Genomic DNA, 20,034 nt, shown 5'->3' with positions numbered 1-20,034 from the left:
GGAACTGAAGCAAGGAGGAATTATCAAAGCTTTTCTCTCTCTTTTGAATAAAACTGGGCTGCGTTGGGTATGCCTCCTCTTGGAAGTTCCCTCTATTTGCCAAGGGCCCATCATGTACCAGGCACCAGGTTGGCTAGACCCAGTAGACCACGTGGTCTGTAAATGGCAGGCCAGGCAGCAGTGCAACATGTTGGCTTTCTTGGCCAATGCAAATGTGAATAAACCACAATCTTCCTTGACCCTAGAACCTTCTAGTCAAGAAGGTGGACATGAAAACCCACCTAAGTAGTAAACTGTTAGATTCCTTATCATGAAAGAATGAGAGGATAGTTAAAGCCCTCAAAGGAAGAGGGAAACCATCAGGAAAAGGGGAAACCATCAGGAAAAGCACCTAGAAAAGCAAACATCAGCTGGATTATCAGCTAGATTCCTAAAAGCTAAAAGCAGAGATTCCAGACCGGCAGCCAGAGGGCTGAATCTATCCCACAGATATGTTTTGTGTCTACACATAAGTTTTAAAATTATTTGCCAACATTTTAAAACCTGAACTCCCACCTTCCCTGAGGAACTGGAAGACCCCTATTGAAGGGGTTGCAAAGCAGCTGTCAGCCTCCCACAGGCAAACGGTCTCCAGCTTGGTACAGTCCCCACGGCTCCCTATTGCTTTCCTAATTTACATTCCCTGCCAGGCCCCGTAAGCATCTGAGTTAGCAACCCTTAAACTAAAATTTGATAGGAAGAAATGTGGGCTAGAAGTCAAGAGTTTCTAAATCTGGATGTTGGTCGATGCTTCGAAGGAAAAGTTTTTCCAGCGTTTAGGCCAACTCACCAGGGCATGAAAGCAGATGCAGATCTCAGCACAGGCCTTAGTGAACTGGGGACCAAACTACTCCCTTGTTCTGTGCATCTTCCAGGACCACTGCCTGGTGGTCAGCACCTGGACAGCAGAGGAATTCAGTTAAAGGAGGGAAAGTCTCACACAATCCTTGGTTTGTATTAAATAGGAACAATGCATAATTCTGCCTTCCAGAGCTTTCAAAATTTTGCTCTTTCTGGATGAACAGGTCCATAAAAGGGCACACGCTCAGAATAGTAAGTCCTGTAGCAGTTGGTGACGGGAGAGGGGTGGGTCAGGAATTAGTCACCAAATACCAGGTAATCTCTTTGTGATGCCAGACCTCACTTTCTCCTCTGTCCCATGACAAGCTTGTCTCAGTTCACAATTTTTCATGCTTGGTGAAGAGATATAGGCTCTAGATGTTATGCAATTGTCTATGGGGGACCGTGAAATGGTGATGCATTAAACTTAAAATAGCTCAATAAATAATTTTCTGCTAAATCCAGGATCCACACTAACAACTGTTAACATTCATGAGGCACAAGGCTCTGTAGGAAATGCATCAGCTCATTCAGTTCTTACAGCATCTTCAATAAGATGGGCGCTACAGTTATGGTAGTCCCATTTTACAGATGAGAAAAGTGAGCTTCAGAGAGGTCATGGGACTTGCCAGACTTAACAAGCCAATTCCCCAGCCTCTGCTCATATTCTAGATTCTTCTTTTTTAATAGTTTGTTTGTTTTAAGATTTTATTTATTTGACAGAGAGAGAGAGAGAGATCACAAGTAGGCAGAGAGGCAGGCAAAGAGGGGGGAAGCAGGCTCCCTGCCGAGCAGAGAGCCTGATGTGGGGCTCAATCCCAGGACCCTGAGATCATGACCTGAGCCAAAGGCAGAGGCTTAACCCACTGACCCACCTAGGCGCCCCCATATTCCAGATTCTTGTAGAGCCAAAGAGTAATTGAAAAAGTCTACCCATTAGATTTATTACCCAGCAGTACATGAGCGCTCATCCTTTCTCTCTAAAAGGATTAACTGATGCCTCCCTTTGGAGCCAGATTTGATGCCTCCGACATGTGACATTTGTACTTTCCTGGAGAAGAAAAAAAAGAGGGCCCTTATCTGACATATTGAAAAGGCCACATAGAGCCCATTTTCTCCAGGCGTCCCCTTGATCACACTCTGAGAACAAAGTTTGTGTTTCCAAACAACTTAACTAGAAGTTCTCCAAAACTGCTTCCAGCTCCAGACTTTCATGATTCTGTCTGGTGGTCACCAGCGAGGGTGGTAAGCGGAGATGCCACAGAGAAAATGGGGCTTACTCTGGGCCCTGGAGGAAGGGCCGTTCTTGGATAAATCAAGAAGAAGCAGTGAGATATGACGGAGGGCCTGAACAAAAGTTCTGAGGTGGGGACTTGCGTGTCGGTCGGAGTGACTCTAAATCACCTGTTTCTCTGAAGTGCAGGGCAGGTGGGAAAGAGAAGGCAGAGAGCAGACGCAGGAGGGCCCAGGAGGCAGAGCCTCGAACCCTTTCCTGGCCACTGGAAGCCCCTGGAGACTTTCAAGTGAGGAAGAGAATGAGTCCACGCACATGGATAAATGAAGTGTTAAGCTTTCTAGTTTGTACTATTAGGAGTCTGGCGCAAGATGGTTCCAGCAGCTACGTGTAGCTACATGCAGGGAAAGGAAGGACAAGCTGGGGAGGTGGGAATGACCTCAGCACAATGTGGAGTTACGCCAGGGACTCTGAAACGGACACACCAGCCGACACCTTTCTGCGGTCTGGCCGTGCTGGGCATGTGAGGACATTCAGAAGTAAGCCCCACCCTTCTATGACAACTCAAAACATCTCCGGACCTTGCCAAATATTCCCTGGGAGGCAGAATCTCCTCCAGTGAAGAGCCATCATTTTATGAGAATCTAAAGGACAATCATTTCTGAAAGCCATCCGTTTCCCTTTAGAGCAGCAAAGTCCAGAGGGAAAATGGGAAAGAGTTCATTGGCTTTGGTGATGGGAGTTCACAGGTACCTGCTAGAAAGCTCCTTTCAAATGGACTTATAGAGGAACAGTCTGAAAAGGAGAACGACTAAGGGTGAGCTACCAGCAGAAAGTCAGAAGCCTTGGTTTGGGACTTCTACAAGTCCCTGTAAGAACAGGCTCCTATCCCCATGGGCTTCCAAAGGAAGGTCAGAGATTTAGAAGCTAAAATCTGCCCCCCACCCAGTGTCCTTTACTATCACCCCCACAAAGAGATTACCTGATGTTTGGTGACTAATTCCTGACCTCCCTAGGGTCCATCCTAGGGACAGATGTCGCCCAAAAGGACCATAGCAAAGATGGGCCAAGTGAGCGACAAAGTGTGGAGACTTCGGAGATTGGCTTAGGGTTGGCACTTACGGAACAATAAACCGAGCCTTTGAAGAGGCTAAACAAAGGAACCATTTGTCTACTCCAGCGGCTACAAAGGGACGTAGGTTCTGGAGGACTGAGGAATAAAAGAATGCCAAGCTGGAGAGGAGACTAACGTTTAGTGGGTCGAGCCCAGACCCTCCGCCAGGACCTGAAGTCAGTGGGTAAGAGAGAAACCAAATATACTCAATGTGACACAAAGAATGTAGAGTCTAGGTTTTTCAGTTAAAAACATCTATTTTTTTTTTTCCTTCGTGTTCGCTTTGAGTGATGCAGAGTAGGGGTGGGAAGAGGGAGACAACATTTTAAAAACATGCATTTTTTAAAATGCACCAAGATTTTCTTCGTTGCCTTTTTTGTTATCATTCCTACAAATGAACGATTGGCCAGATTTCATCTGTTCCTCTGCTGAAGAGCTTTCCAGTGTTCCTCTCACTGGGATACTGGTGTGAAAATGCTGGTGAGACCTTCCTTGTCTTTAACATTCCCTAGCCGGCTTGGGTTTGGATCTCATGGCCCTTCTTTCAAAATGATTTTTCTTCTGGAGATACAGATTTATCATTTTCCCCCCTCTCCTCCCCTCTTGTCAGGCCCCACATGACTTCAGAGGGTTTTGAAATTATCAGCCAGCCTTCCCTGGCAGGGGGTTGAGGGTTTTCTTTCTCACCACCATGTTGAAACTGGTTGGATCGCTGGGGTCCAGTTTCTGTCTATATTAGTCACTGCTCTTATCTGTCAAAGATCAACTTACTCGTAGGAAACTTTTTGGGGGGCAGGGGAAGAGATATTCAAAGAAGAGGGGAGATAGGAACTGGTGTTATATCATGTAAGTCACACATTCTGAATCTCACCTTTTGCGTCTCTGGAAAGAGTAGAGAACGTTGGATCAAATTGCTCATTCTTTCTGCACACCCTTCTTTTTTTTCTCAGCCTAAAAGTGGCATCCACAAAGTCATTGTGAGAATATGCGTTTGTGAGAATAATTGATTCTTAATTTGTACCGTCCTGGAGGGAAGAATGTTCCCTGCGGTGACATAGTGTTCTCTTCCAGGACAATCTCACTGGACTATTTACTTGGAGTCCCAACCCTGTGGGTGATCACAGAGCTATCCTTCTGGAGACCTGCCTCCTCTTAGAACCCCAACAACACCCTAAAAAAGGAAAGACACAGCCTTAGAGTGTCCCTAGACCAGCAAACCAGGAATGTTTGGTCAACAGACACTTACTACTGACTTCCAAAAGGAGGTAAAAAGACCAAATTGTCCCTTAAATGGTATCCTTAAAAGATAAACCCCCACAGCATCTCTGGGTGATTAGGATTACAAACTCTTTCCATTCTCTGATTCCTTTATTTTTCTATTTTACATTTTTCCTTTCACAATGAGCATGCACCACTTTGGTCATCTGCAAAGATATTCCTTTTAATCTCCCCAGCCGTGTTCAACCCAGCGAATGTCTACTCTAGATCAAGTGATTTTTTTTTTTCAGCATAACAGTATTCATTATTTTTGCACCACACCCAGTGCTCCACGCAATCCGTGCCCTCCACAATACTAGATCAAGTGATTCTTAAAAATTTCTAAAAGACAATGGAGCCCCTGATCCTGGTGGAGATCTGATTTTCTGTTTCCTTGACTATAAAATGGGATAGCCCCTACTTCCTTTGGAGGAACGAAACCACGCCAGGCTGTTACTTGAAAGTAACACCCCAGGTGACGTCACCAAATTGGGGGAGAGTGAGGTTGAGTCCTGAAGCCACAAGCAGGATATCTGCCTGGGGTTCACACATCTTCAACCCGTCCCACACCAGGCTGTATAATTCAATAGTCAGACATTAAGATAGGACATATAGGCCATCTTCAACAGCTTTCAAAAACTACCCTCTGAGGTCAAGCTAAACCTACTTTTGCTGTTGTTGTTTGATTAGGTTGGATGGTTTGGGGTTTCGTTGTTTTTGTTTTTGTGTGTCCTTGGATTGTAGCCAGTTAACCTCCAGCAGAGCAAAGACCAAAGTGCCAGATTCCTGGGAAACCGCCTCAAGAGGCCTCTTGCAGGAAGGATCTCTTGTTGCCAAATTTCCTGAGGATATACCTAGGTGATCAGACACTGTCAAGCACCCTGCCTATCATAAAGAGAGGACTTGAGATACTCACACCCACGAAACATACAATGTCAATTCCCTTCACATTTGCTGCAACCTTTACTGCCCAGTTGTTTCCGTAGGGAAACTTTTTTAACAAAATATTCCGTTACACTCTTTTTTCCAGGGGACTCTCAAATGCCCCTCCCCCATCAGTATCAAAATGTCTGGCTGTTGTTCACTAGACCTGTTTTTTGGGGGGGTAAGGTTTTTTTTGTTTGTTTGTTTGGTTGGTTGGTTTTTTTTAGTAACAAGACACAAATAGTCATCCCCTTCCACTGTGTCTCGCCTTCCCCAAAGAATCCAAGATCTTTCTTTAAAACTCGATGGTTAGGACACGATGGGTTTCTAAGACGTAGGGGCTAAATCTTGTTTTGCTGCTTTAGAGTTTCATTGGACATTTTTTTTTCGTGTCTGTACTTGTTAATTATTACGTGTTTTCCATAAATAGCATCAGTTCTCCGTGGGGTGATATTCATTGTCGATAACTAGTGATGGATTTATTTTCACCACTGCTTTTGCTGTCGAACAGCTGCCTCTGAGCCCTTTTTCCTTCCAGTAATTCCTCTTCCTTCCTCTCCTTTGCAGCGGGCCTGAAGGAGTCGGTAGGGAGGGAGCTGGAAACTCTTTTTAAGGAGCCGCCCCATCCTTCGCCCCACAAGTAACCCTGGGCTCCAGATGCCCCTGCCCCCACCAACCTTCCTCCCTCAGTTGGCATCCGGACGCGGTGATCTCGGCTGCCAGTAGAGGGCACACTTACTTTACTTTCGCAAACCCCTGCGCGGGTGCAGCCCCGGGAGGGGACGGACCGGGAAAGGCGCTTTGCAGCAAAACCTTGACTAGGGATTGGTTGGTCCCTTCCCAGGCGTTTGCGGCAAAGGCCCAGAGGCCGGAATAATTTGCAATCCTTAAAGTCAAATTGCGCTGTGCGCTTGATTTGGAGGAAGTTGCTACTCAACAATTGAACGCTGAGCTGCAAACTCAACGGGTAATAATTTATCTCAAACACGCTCTGCAAGATCTTCTCCTCCCCCCTCCCCGAATTTTCTTCTGTTTGGAATGGGGGTGGGGGGAAGGAAAAGTTTACTGAAAATGCTTTTGGGTGTGGGACCACGGTGGGAAGATTCCCTTTGTTTTTAATGTCCCAGTGTAATGCAAAATAGCAAATCCCGAGGGAATATGATTATATATTAAATGCAGATTCACTTAGGGAGCGAATAAATCATGTCCCGTGTTGGGTAATATTCTGGGTTGAAATGTATATAGATTGAACACTGTGGTGTTCAGAAAAAAATTTAGAGTCAGTGAACTAGGAAATTGATGCTTGAAATTTGGCCAATGTTTAATTGACCCAAGACCCATCAAAAAGACATGGAAGTAATATTTGCCTCCTCTTACTTTGATAAGAATCGATGCATTTTTTGTTTTTATTTTATTTTATTTTGCATGATCTCGATTCCAATAATAAAGTGGAAAGAAGACACAGAAAGGAAGTAAATGCCCGGTATGTCCGAGGAGGAAAGAGTTAACGGTCTTCACCAGGGTCTCTGCAAACTCCCAAGGCCGGGTCCTCCAGCTCGTCTCCTCCCTCGCCTTCTGGGAACTCCAGTCCCGAGGTTTGCGGGGGGAGTCCCCCCCTAAAAAAAAATTCTCGCGTCTAGCGCCTTTGATTTCCCCCAAACCTGGGAACCCCAGACTGGTGCAAACTGGCGCCACGGGGCGCAAAGAGGATTTGTCTTTTTTCTGAAACCTGGTAGCGGAATTGGGAACTCCCGAGTGAGAGGCGTGGGGGTGGGACACCGGTGCAGACCGGCAGAAAGCGAGTGGGGGAGGGTCCTCCGCCGCGCGCACCCGCAATCGCGCTCCTCCTCAACTCCAGTTGGGGAGTACGTAGGAAAGGTCTCAGGGATTAGCGCGTCCTCGGGGAACAGCCTGCACCCGCCGACCCCACTGTAGGTCTCCGTGGGAGGGGCGGGGCCGAGGGCGTCTGCTCCTTAGGCAGCAAATTGAGGGATTCATTCGCGGTGGAAGGTACCCAATCGCGATAGATCGCAGCGGTAATATAAGGCATAACACCGCAGGCAAATGCAGTGGGTGTTTATTCATAATGCGCTCTCCAGGTATACGTGGCAGTGGGTTGCTGAGTTATTTTAATATTCCAGGCATCATTTTCCTCCTTATATCTCTTATCATTTATCCCCATCGACACTAACACCCTACGCACTCAGAGCGCGCGCCCATAAATACCCCTGCTTCCTTCCCGTCTTCAAAAGACTGATTTTCCAAACGCTGCTCTGTCCCCAGCCTTCGGGAGGCGCCCGTCCGCCCGGGACGTGCGTGGCGGGGCGGCGGGTACATGGCGTGTGCTGTGTTGAAGGCTCAGATGTTCCGCCTGCGATGATTTAAGCACGCAGAACAAGTGTGCGGTTTGTCAAACCGAGCGCTGCTCCAGAGGAGCGGCGCAGAAAGGGAGAGGGTTTGAGCGGGAGCGAAAGAAAATGGTAGGGGCGCAGTTAATTCAAGCTGCACTCTGACTGTTTACATCCGATAGCTCCGCGCCCTAGAGTGCCAGGCCGAAAGGGCTGAGTCTCCTCCCCGCTCCCCCACCCCCGGCCCTCCCTCCGCAGAATCGGCCCTCCTCTGTTCCCAAAGAGGAGGGCGGGGGAGAGAGAAAAAAGATCCTCTCTAGCGAATCCCCGCCCACCCGCCCTTTATATGCGAGGGTCTGGGCGGCCGAGGACCCCCGAGCTGCGCTTCTCCCCGCTGCCTCAGCTGCCGCCGCCGTCTCTGCGCCCTGGCCGCCGCCTGGCTTCCAGCCGGCCTTGGGAAGGGCAGGGCTATTCAGAGCTTGGCGGGAAAAAGAGAACAGAGGGGGGGCGGGATCTTGGTTGCAGTATAAAACCCGGTTTTCAGGCTTTATCCGACTCGCTGTAGTAATCCCAGCGAGAGACAGAGGGAGTGAGCGGGCGCGCCCGCTAGGGTGGAAGTGCAGAGCGAGCCGAGCGAGCCGAGTGGCGCTTCGGGCGCCCGGGGAAGAGAGATCCGGAGCGAAAAGGGGCTTCGCCTCCGGCCCAGCCGCCCCCATCCCACCCGGCCCGCCGACCCGTGCCGGCCGGGCACAGCCCCCTGCCGTACCCACGAAACTTTGCCCATTGCTGCGGGCGGACACTTCCCCTGGAACTTACAAGACCCGAGCGAGAGCGCGACTCTCCGGACGCGGAGGGGCTATTCTGCCTATTTGGGAAGACACTTCTCCCGCCGCTGCCCGCGACCGGCTCCTCTGAAAGGCGCTCCTCGCTGCTTTTTGGACGCTGGATTTCCTTCGTATAGTGGAAAACCCGGTAAGAACCTGGATCTATTTGTCTTTTCAATTATTTTCCCTACCGCCTTAATGCAATGCCGCGACGAGTCGAAGTCGAATGCCCGAATTGGGGTGTCGTCTCAGCCATTCGTGCGCTATTGACACTTTTTTTCAGAGTAGTTGTGGTAGCTCGGGGTGGGGTGAGGACGAACCAGAGCTGGATGGGGGAGAGTGGCTTGTCAAGATGGGAGGGGAGAAGGCAGAGGGACAACGGGTGCGTTCCTAAAACTCGTCTTTAGAGATTTTTGCTTATTTTGCTTATGTGTATGGACGCTGCCCCCGACCAGCTGGACATTCCTGCTTTATTGCACTAATTGCTTTTGCTTGGCGGGGGAGGGGGGGGGGGGAGGGCTGCTGTACTTAGCGGTGGACAGAGCCCTGTGCATCCTGAGCTCCTGGGATTAAGAATTACAAATTGCGTGTGGGAGCCAGAGAGCTCCGCAGCCGCTGACTTTTCCGCGTCACGGAAAGGGCATTTAAATTTTGTCTTACCGCATTTCTGACAGCCGGAGACAGACACTGCGGCGCGTCCCGCCCGCCGATCCCCGCGACGTTTCCCATTCACCCCCTGCTCCTTTTAAGAAGTTGGCATTTGGCCTCTTAAACGAATAATAAAAATAGGAATCTTGGGCTTCCGAGGTACTGGAATCCGCGAGGACCAGGGATAGGGAGGCTGGGCAGGGCTGTGTCCCGATTCTCCTGGAATCAAGGACTTGGGGGAAGCGAGGGCAAATCTCCGCGCTCATCCTTGGCTCCCCCGCCGCCGCCCTTGGTGTCCCCCGTGCCCCTGAGATGCGGAGGGACGACTAGGAGCGGGACTCGGGGCTTTTCCAGAACAGCTGCTACCCTCTGCGGGTGAGGGGAAGACGCCCGGCTCCGGGCGCGGAATCGCAGCAGGGGCTCTGGCGCAGTTGCGTCGCCGTATTGGGTGTTGAAGGGAGGTGCCCTTGTTATTATCTAACACCCCCTTTTATTTATCGGGGGGGGGTGTTACGGCCGGCGTATAGGCTCGCCCCACCAGCCGGCGAGAGCCACGGAGAAGGAAGGGGGGCGCACTGGGGGTGGGGATGGAGGGGCGGCTCGGGGGGTGGCTGGGAAGGGCGGCGGCGCCCGCGGGGGAAGGAGCGCGGCGAGGGCGCGAGTGGGAACGGGCGCGGCGCTGAGGGGCCCGGCGAGGGAGGGGGCCGCGCGCTGCCGCTCCCGCCGCGGCGCCTCTCGCCTTCTCCTTCAGGTGGCGCAAACTTTGCGCCTTCGGGTTTGGCGGATTGTGTTCCCCGCTGCCGCCTCCCTGGGCCGCTTAAGGAAGCTAAAGCCGATTTCGATTGCTCGGCGGCGGCGGGGTGGACTCCCGGCCTTCGCGCTCCCGGCTCCAAGGGGAGACGCCATCTCCTCGGGCGCTCCGCAGCTGGTTCGCCAAGTGTGTGTCCCAGATAGCAGGGGGCCACCTGGGGGAGGGGGGTAAAAGGGTGCCCTTCTTCCCGCCACCAGCCTCCTCTGACTAGCGCTCCAAGGGGAGCGAGGGGTTCGGCATCGGGGAGCGCGCTGCGCCGGGCTGCACCCACCCAGACCCTCTTAACTCAAGACCGACCCCCCCCTTTGTGTGCCCCCCTCAGCAGGCTGCCGCGATGCCCCTCAACGTCAGCTTCGCCAACAGGAACTATGACCTCGACTACGATTCGGTACAGCCTTATTTCTACTGCGACGAAGAGGAGAACTTCTACCAGCAGCAGCAGCAGAGCGAGCTGCAGCCGCCGGCCCCCAGCGAGGATATCTGGAAGAAATTCGAGCTGCTGCCCACCCCGCCGCTGTCCCCGAGCCGCCGCTCGGGGCTCTGCTCGCCCTCCTACGTTGCAGTCGCGTCCTTCTCCCCCAGGGGGGACGACGACGGCGGCGGCGGCAGCTTTTCCACCGCTGACCAGTTGGAGATGGTGACCGAGCTGCTGGGAGGGGACATGGTGAACCAGAGCTTCATCTGCGACCCGGACGACGAGACCTTCATCAAAAACATCATCATCCAGGACTGCATGTGGAGCGGCTTCTCGGCCGCCGCCAAGCTGGTCTCTGAGAAGCTAGCCTCCTACCAGGCTGCGCGCAAGGACAGCAGCAGCCCGAGCCCCGCCCGCGGGCCCGGAGGCTGCTCCACCTCCAGCCTGTACCTGCAGGACCTGAGCGCCGCCGCCTCCGAGTGCATCGACCCCTCCGTGGTCTTCCCCTACCCGCTCAACGACAGCAGCTCGCCCAAGCCCTGCGCCTCCCCGGACTCCGCCGCCTTCTCTCCGTCCTCGGACTCTCTGCTCTCCTCGGCCGAGTCGTCCCCGCGGGCCAGTCCCGAGCCCCTGGCGCTCCATGAGGAAACACCACCCACCACAAGCAGCGACTCCGGTAAGCTGAACCCCTCCTGGCCTGTCAAAGGGGGCGACTGGGTCTCTTATTAAAGATTTTTCTCCAGCGGCTCATTCAGCTGACCACTTTAGCTGACCCAGCCTTTTTTCTTTACTCAGATTTGGGAAGGGAAATGTTAGATCTGGAAGGATCTGGGAGCTCATCATCCTGGAACACTGGGCTTTAGGGTTCCCTCCCATCCCTTCTAAGACTGCCCCCTTGACCAGCCCCTTCCTCTCCCTCCCTCCCCTTAGGAATTTCATTTGGGTTTTTAAATCTTCTAGCTTATCTTGCAACTCAATCCACTCCCTCTTACTTTTCTTAAGCATTTTAATTGCCCTGGGGTAGGGAGGTGTGAGGGTGTGTGTGAAGGGGGATAAGTGAGGATTGATCCCTGAGAATGAATGTATTGCCTCCCTCTTATGTTCTAAGAAACTGTTGGGATTTCGAGGACTACAGATCCACCAAAAAATAAACCAGGGCAGTGGACAGAGGCAGAGTAGCCTCTCCACGGGGTGCTGTGAACCAGTGAAGGTGCCTTAAAGACTGATGGGCTGAGGAGTTGGGATCTGTTTAGCCTGTTTGGAACACTTAAAAGCAAATCCTTGCCAAAATTGGACTTTTTTCCTTCCTCCACTACTAGAACTTTTTGGCAAAGGCGCAAGAATTTTTTTTTTTTTCTTTTTGCACTTCCAGTAAAATAGGGAGTTGCTGAAGTCCTACCAAGAGATTTGGAGCTATTATTTGCAACACCTGAAGAGTTCTTAGTAAAATCACTTAAAAATAGGAGGTGCTTGGGAAATGTGCTTTTCTTTGGGTGTGTCCAAAGCCTCATTAAGTCTTAGGTAAGAATTGGCATCAACGTTTTATCCTGGTAAATTGTAATTTTCTTGTCTGTGCCATAAACCTAGCTGTCATTCTCCCATTCTGACTTGGGCCTTCATGGCAAGAGCAGGATTGATAGGCTAGTTGGTTCTCTGGGGATGACTTGGTGCCAGGGCTCTTTCTCACATAATAATGCCTTCTATTTACACAGCATTCATTTAATCTAGTCATTGATAGCTTTAAGGAAACAGTGGCTAACCGGGTGGTTTCTATTTCCTTTCTTAAAGAGGAAGAACAAGAGGATGAAGAAGAAATTGATGTCGTTTCTGTGGAAAAAAGGCAGCCCCCTGCCAAAAGGTCAGAATCGGGGTCACCCTCCACAGGAAGCCACAGCAAACCCCCTCACAGCCCGCTGGTTCTTAAGAGATGCCATGTGTCCACCCATCAGCACAATTACGCAGCGCCCCCCTCCACCAGGAAGGACTATCCAGCTGCCAAGAGGGCTAAGTTGGACAGTGGCAGAGTCCTGAAACAGATCAGCAACAACCGCAAATGTGCCAGCCCCAGGTCTTCAGACACAGAGGAGAATGACAAGAGGCGGACACACAACGTCTTAGAACGCCAGAGGAGAAACGAGCTGAAACGGAGCTTCTTTGCCCTGCGTGACCAGATCCCAGAGTTGGAAAACAATGAAAAGGCCCCCAAGGTAGTCATCCTTAAAAAAGCCACCGCATATATCCTGTCTGTCCAGACAGAAGAGCAGAAGCTCATTTCAGAAAAGGACTTGTTGCGGAAGCGGCGAGAACAGTTAAAACACAAACTTGAACAGCTAAGGAACTCTGGTGCCTAAGTTCACCTATTGGAGGGAGGAACTGGAATTGCTCATGAATTCTCATTTGTTACTAAGAGAAAGTAAGGAAAAAGGTTCCTTCTGACAGAACTGTAGCAACCTCTCCTATCTGAACTTTTTTCAAATGCATGTTCAAGTGCAACCTCACAACCTTGGCTAAGTCTTAGGATTGAAAGGTTTAGCCATAATGTAAACTGCCTCAAATGGAACTTTGGACATAAAAGAACTTTTTTTATGCTTGCCATCTTTTTTTTTTTCCTTTAACAGATTTGTATTTAAGAATTGTTTTTAAAAAATCGTAAAGTTTACCCCATTTCCCCATGTAAATATGGCCATTAAATGTAAATAACTTTAATAAAACGTTTATAGCAGTTATACAAGAATTCAAACCATGTATTATAAACCATAATTTTTTTTATTTAAGTACATCATCCTTTTTAAAGTTGATTTTTTCTATTGTTTTTAGAAAAAATAAAATACCTGGCAAATATATAATTGAGCCAAATCTTAGAAGTTGTGAGTGTTTTGTTTCTTTTCTTGCCTTTTTTTTTTCTTTCCATTTCTTTCCATTCTTTCCATTCATCAATTCCGAGTCCCACCATTTCGCCCTCAAGGGAATGAATTTACAAAGATGGGAAAAGAAGTTATTTAAGAAAGGACGAGGGCTTTTCTTTGTTAAAATGGGTCTGGGGCTTTAAGGTCTTTATTTTCTCAGGGTTATAAGAGGCTTCCTGGAGACTTGTGATAGGGCCATGCTACATGAAAGAATGAACAGGCGGTACACTGGTGAGAAGGCAAAGGCATGCCAGTGGCTAAAGAGAAGTTAAGTATACAAATGGGTAAGCGCGAGGGGGGTGGGAGGAAGATGAAGAAACTCCAGCTGGGTTAACCCATGCCACCCCACTGCTGCCTAACTACTATTACCAGGTGCTAGGCCCTTTCCTCAGGTTATCTCCAAAGTGCTCCTGGAGGCAAGTTAGTAACCTTGTTTTACAAACAATGAACTAGAGAGACTCAGAGGGCTTTTGCAACTTCTCTGGGGCCACTCAGTCAGAGGCTGCCTCCAAAGTCCCTGTTCCATTGAAAAATACTTACCACTTCACTATTATGCCTTAGTTCATCCTGGGTCTAAAGTGCTAAGGCCAGGAATGCTTTTGCTTTGGGGTTGATGGACCAACTCGAGTAATAGCCGTACTAACCTACTCCTGTACCGGGCATTCTTAGAAGCATTTTCTTTGCAATAATTTCACTACAAACCTATGAAGGAAATCAGCCCAATGTTGATTTCCCTATAATAGAAGAGGAAACTGAGGCACAGATGACTCCGCTAGGTTCCCAAAGCCCACTGATAATGAACAGTAGAGCCAGGATTCAAACCCAGGCAGTCGACTCATAGCCCGTGTTTGAACACCCTGCCAACAAGCCAGTGGGAATAAACGGGCCACTCATAAGAACAGGAGTTAGACCAATCTAGTGGGTCACGTGCCATAAATCTCAACATTTGGGCCCTGTGGGGCATCAGTTCCCCTTTTGTTTGTTTCATTTTGTTATTTTGTTGTTCATTGTTTCATGTTTTTCTTTCTCTGGGAAACCCGCAAGTCATTCACTCCTACCTTAGCCATTTGTTAAATGCAATTCACCCCTTTCTCCTGGGAAGCAGCCAGTTTGGAATGCTACTGCTCGATCATAAAATAAAACATACTTACTCTTTGTCACATGAGTCATTATTTTGGAAACTACAAACTCCCCTTCCTTCCAGCTTCTTTGACACATGGACACTCATGACACATGGTCATCATTAGAACATGAAAAGGCATTTTTGAATGTAGGCATTATTAACTATAAGCCTTCGCAAACCCAGGGTCTGAACCGGAAACAAGAACATTATTACATAGGCAAATGGAGGTTACTATTGCTGTTCTAATTATCTCATTGTTCCAGCCTCAGAGTACTGATCCTCAATCCTGTACTCTTCTCAGAACTTTAAACCCACCACCACCAGCACCAACCACCACCTCATACATCAATAAATAATTACTGTCTTTGGTTCTGAACTCTAGAACAATTTACTTAAGCCCTTAATGTCTGTTTCTGGATTCTTTATTTTGGATCCCAAGTCCCACCCTAATAGTTTCATGTAGTCACACCCTATACCCTAAATTCAAAGGGAGATACAATCTACAGAAGTTGAACAGTTCAAAGTGTTAAAAAGCGGGGGCGATCTTAAAAGATTCCCTCTTTGCCCCTTTGTGGCTGGAGTGCCGCTCTGGAGTGACTCACTTGAGAACAAGGAAGGTGTTAATTTGATCACTAAGTCCAGGCAAGCCACCAGAAAAGGAGAGTGTTCCTCACTGGGAAAACAAGTCCCTGTTCCAAATAATCAGGAAACAACTTAGGGATGCAGAGCTTGGCTGTGGGGATGGAAGGGAGCCATTCCAACTATTAGTTGCCCCTCTCAGGTTTGTGAAGCAAGAGTAAGTTCAGAAAACAGAGCAGATGCCAACTTCTTTCCAGAAAATCAGGCTGATTTTGACCCCAACACAAATGGGCTCTCAGAGCCAGCCCGGGGATTCCCCACGGTCTGTGCCATTGTTCGATCTATTTTGTAGATAACCATAATCAAGAATCGGAGATGGAGAGGAGCTTGCAATTTGGTCAAGAATATACAGGAAGGAATTAGCTACTACTGACTGTGCCTCTTACCCAGGATGATGTCCAAGAATTAATAGCTACTAGGGAACTCTGGGGATGATTTTGTTTAGGGATGGAATGTATAAAGAGGAAGGAAGTGTTCTTTCAATGCCGCCATTTGGAAGCAACAAAGGAGATCCACAATATAAAAACAATCAACTTTTTAAATGAACAAAATTTTCCAAATCGCAGCTAACTAGAGTTCTCTGCTGGTGTTTAAGACAAATTCTGGCACAAAGCTTGGGAAAGAGGACAACAAGTGTTAGGGGGTTTTCTGTGGTTTGTTTGTAATCGTTTATGATTGGCTCAGTCAGTAATAATTTTTTTAGCATACACGCTAGGGGCCCCTGCTGCATTTCTTCCCAACAATAAATAATCCTTAGGCTAGAAAACGTTGAAGGGTATCCCACAACACGATCTATAAATGCACTGGTAGCTTCGCAGAAGGCTCCTCTTTTAAGGTTATAGACCATTACAGACCTATTTCAAAGGAGAAGGAGGGTAAAAACAAGCTAATAGGATGAGAACAGAGACACATTAAAAAAAAAAAAAAAAGGAAAAAGACTATACCCACCGCTAAGACTGGAGCAATAAACTTTCTTTAGTCTAGATCCTTCAGGAGAGAGTTTAGACTAATTCCAAATTTAGAAGAATCCCCCAAGAATATTTGCTTTCTCTAATTGGTTGGAGGTGACTCTAAATGACTCTTGAGTTGATTTCGCATTTTGTTTTTAATTTTATTTCTTTCAATATTAGTCTATGCTAAGAAGTCACAGTTGAGGGGAGCCAGTGTTACTGGGATGCAGAGGTTAAAAGGAATGTTCTTTGTTTTTAAACAATGCCTGGGAGCTCAGCCACAAACCCCCAAACTTTCTTCCCACTGTCACCCCATCAGCTGATCGAGAGATAAAACAAGCCAGTCAGGGGTCTCTGGGGGTGGAGAAAGGGAGTTGGGGAAAGAGAATTAACCTTTCTTACACACCTACTGTCTGCTAAACCCTCCATCTCACAGATCCTCACAACAGCCCAGCTGGAGAGTGATTGTTGAATGTGACAATACTGAAATTTAGACAAGTTCCAAAGCTCTCCCGAAGGCACACAAGTACCAACAATAAATCCAACAACAGTGGTGGTTAATGTTTACTGCACGCCGAACACTTCACACACATCTTATTTCATCCTCGTGAACTAGATGAATTCTATTTCTAATCCCCATTTTATACATCAAGAGATGGAAATTTTGAGAGATTAAGTTGACTTCATTCACAGAACTGGCAAAATGGTGACAGCAGGAATTATTCATTTGTTCATAATATTAATTAAGCACCTACTGTGTGCCCACAACACTGTGCTGCAGGTGGGCAGAGACGCATAGATAAGGTCCCAGCCCTGAGTCACCTACCCACTAGTAGAGAACAAAGAAAACTGATAATCAGACTAAGAGATTTTACAAACACTTTTAGAGCAGGTTGGAGTTGAAGCTCTCTGCTGAAAACCCCACCCCTTCCCCCTGGAGGGAAAATGGAATCAAGGCTGGAGCTCAAGGAAAGCTGGAAGAGGAACAAAGCGAAGAATCATCAGAGGGATGGAAGGAAGGTAGGAAAAAAATGGTGTCAGTGAAGCCAGGAGGAAGGTCTTCTACAAAATCAGAAAGGGCATCAGCGCACAGAGAATGGTCCATTAGACTTCCCAACACAGATGCATCTTCTTAGCCATGCCTCCTCCCCAGGATCCTCCCCCTCTTCTTCACGCCCTTCATTCAATCCATCACTTCAAACTGCTGCTCCTTTCCCCCACATCCTGCCCTCCTGCAATACCTTCTCCAGGAGTTCCCAAAGCGTGATGCCTAAACCATTGGCATCCGCATCACCTGTGAATTTGTTGCAAATGGAAACACATAGTCCCCTGAATTAATCCAGGTGTAGGCCCCAGGAAAGTGTCTTCTACCAAGCCCTCTGGGGCTTGAGAATGTTGGAGAACCACTGCCTTCCCCATCATTGCCATCCTAGTGATTTTTTGAAATCACAAATATGGATAGGCTCCTGCCATGCTTGAAAGCCCCTCGGAGGGTTCCTGTGACAGTCAGCTGAAGTCCACAGTTGTTCTACACCTACAAGGTCCTCCACACACTGCCTTCTGCTCCCTCACAGGTCTTGCCGTCACTCCGGTTTCCCTATGCCCTGTGAGATTTTTCAGACACTTTGCCCCCTCTGGTGACCCACCACCCACCCAATCCACCAATACTGAGCCTATAGGCCTGGCATGTTCTCACTCATGTTTCATTGCTCACCTTCTAGTATTCACTGACCACGGAGACAGGGTTCCTTAGAGGATTTGGATTACGTGTCCAAACACTTTCCACACTTTACAGACGTCACTTGTCCTGCTTTGAGAGACGGAACCACATGGATCCTGTTCACCAACAAATCCTCACCCAGCACCTATGTAAATGCCTGGCATCAAACAGGGACCAGACGATTCCTTCATGAATGGCCAAACGAAGAGTCATTTTTTTTTTTTTAAGATTTTATTTATTTGAGAGAGAGAGTAAGCAGGAGAGCACTAGCAGGGGGGAGGCGCAGAGGGAAAAGCAGACTCCCTATTGAGCAGGGAGCTCCATCTCAGGACCCTGAGATCAAGACCTGAGCTGAAGGCAGATGCTAAACCAACTGAGCCACCCAGGTGCCTGCAAAGAGCCATTTTAAAGCAACATGGAAACATTTCTCACTAACCTTTTCAAATGTGTAGCTGTGAGGATAAAGAAAGATGGATACATCCAGTAAAGACAGAATTTTTATTTGGTTTGCTGGGTTGGAGTGGCTTTTGACTTTATCTTGCTGAAGACAGAAGAGATAATTCATTTGTATGCTGATGGGGCAGAGCCGAAAAGGGGAGAATGGAAGATACAGGAGGAAAGGGGGATGAAGCCAGGCATAGCCACTTAAAGGGCAGCTTCCCTCTTTATCTGCCCGCTACCAATCTCCTGGAGTTCCAAAGGCCTTCAGCCTAGTGTGGAATGTGAGTGAGCTAAGGTGACGGGTTGTGGAGGGTGGTGCATTCCAGACAGGGCCACTCCTGCAGACAGCGATTCCTCCAAGCAGTGACGGCAAAGGCCAGCCCAGGTCTCCTCCTCCAGGCTTCCAGGGTGCTCTGCTCTCACTCTCTCACAGGCCATGTTCACTTGCGTTAGAAATCACCTGTTGCACTCTGTTTCTCTCTTGCTAGACTCTGAAATCCTGGAGAATAAGGTCTCGGATGTTCTCCCTCATCACTGTACCCACAGGGTAGGCACATGTCTAATATATAAAATTGCGTTGAGTGAATGAGTGAGTGTTTTAACACACGAATGAATGAATGCATGCATTTGCCATACATTCTAAGTGTCTACTTCCTGGGGCCGTCAATCTCACTCTGTTCAGTCCTTTGCTTTGTGCTCAGCTCATATGAAATCGATCCCCCCGCTGATGTCGACCTCATTCGTTGTGGAGGGCAGGAGACTCAAGGACAGCTTCTCTGAGTCTTTGGGTCAGGGTCTCTATATTACCAGCAGCAGAAACTCAGCTTAAATTGGCAAATGAAAAAAAAAAAAAAAAGCAAAAAACAAAAACAAAGCGAAGACAAAAAAGTACACATTAGCTTATGCAACTGAAAAAAGCCCAGGAGTGACTGGATCTAGGGGCTTTAACGGTAGCTTAAAGATTCTTTCCACACCTTCATCTCCGTCAGGAGCTCCCTATCCCATCCGGGCAAAGATGGCTGCCTGCACCTTCAGAAAGGATTCTGATTACTCTCCTGGGATTACATGCCCACTCTGACGCTGGTGGATCCCTTGGCTCCCAGCCCCCTTCCTGTGGTAGAGCTTTGACTGACAGCCCCATCCAGCAGGAGGAACGGCAATCCCTAAAAGGAAAAGACGGGTACACAAAAAGAGCAGGTGTTCCCCAGACTGACTCACAGAATAATCTCGGTGCTAAGCTCCTCAGAGTTCCCCGGAAGAACCCAGGTGTTTTAAAAACCCCCACTAGGCACCAGGTGGTGGGTATTGTAGAGGGCACGGATTGCAAGGAGCACTGGGTGTGGTGCAAAAATAATGAATACTGTTATGCTGAAAAAAAATAAAAAAATTAAAGTTCAAAAAAATAAATAAATAAAAATAAATAAATAAAAACCCCCACTAACTCTCAAAATTGCCCGAAGGATCTTTTTTATAAAATAATGATTCCCAAAATCCACCTGAGAGCTACAAAACCAAAGTGTCCAGAAAGTGGGGCCTAGAAGCCTGTTTTCTTTTCAAAGTTCCACAAGTGACAGGAAAGAACAAGTAGGTCTGGGGACTAATGTCAGAGCTGAAGGCACCTCGCTTCTGAAGTCTCCCAGACCTGAGTTCTGATCTGGCTATGCTGCCAGCTGGCTCTGTGACCTGGGCCACATGACTCTGCCACTCTGAGCCTGACTTTCCCAATTGATGGGGGAGAAAGAGAAGAAAGGGGTAGCCAGGGGTATATGGGAAACATACCTCCTGCCGGGGCTTTTGAGAG

The 20,034-nt window shown here is 48.4% G+C and overlaps 1 protein-coding gene and 1 pseudogene across 4 annotated transcripts; both read left to right on the top strand.

Annotated features, from left to right (window-relative positions):
- Positions 1-8,102: 8,102 nt before the first annotated feature.
- On the top strand, positions 8,103-8,717 carry LOC125097230 (uncharacterized; annotated as a pseudogene).
- MYC (MYC proto-oncogene, bHLH transcription factor) lies at positions 8,276-13,315 on the top strand. 4 transcript variants are annotated; one of them, XM_047727578.1, is made up of 3 exons: positions 8,276-8,728; positions 10,365-11,130; positions 12,243-13,315. In XM_047727578.1, the coding sequence occupies exons 2-3, from the start codon at positions 10,374-10,376 to the stop codon at positions 12,803-12,805; spliced, it is 1,320 nt and encodes a 439-aa protein (XP_047583534.1). In that variant the 5' UTR covers positions 8,276-8,728; positions 10,365-10,373; the 3' UTR covers positions 12,806-13,315. The 4 variants fall into 4 exon arrangements, with proteins under 4 accessions (XP_047583534.1, XP_047583533.1, XP_047583536.1 ...); XM_047727577.1 differs by having other exon boundaries at positions 8,278-8,728; positions 10,362-11,130; XM_047727580.1 differs by lacking the exon at positions 8,276-8,728 and adding an exon at positions 9,856-10,165 and having other exon boundaries at positions 10,362-11,130.
- The last annotated feature ends 6,719 nt before the right edge of the window (positions 13,316-20,034 follow it).

Source organism: Lutra lutra, chromosome 4, assembly GCF_902655055.1.
Source record: "Lutra lutra chromosome 4, mLutLut1.2, whole genome shotgun sequence".
Lineage (NCBI taxonomy): Eukaryota > Metazoa > Chordata > Mammalia > Carnivora > Mustelidae > Lutra > Lutra lutra.
Note: the sequence above shows the minus strand (reverse complement) of the source record. Positions and strands in the feature narration are given on the sequence as shown.

What these genes read in the sequence shown, in the direction of transcription:
- MYC (XM_047727578.1), top strand. Translation starts at nt 10,374, where the DNA reads ATGCCCCTCAACGTCAGCTTCGCCAACAGGAACTATGACCTCGACTAC. An exon ending in CACCACAAGCAGCGACTCCG is followed by an intron (nt 11,131 to 12,242) that starts GTAAGCTGAACC and finishes CCTTTCTTAAAG; the next exon opens with AGGAAGAACAAGAGGATGAA.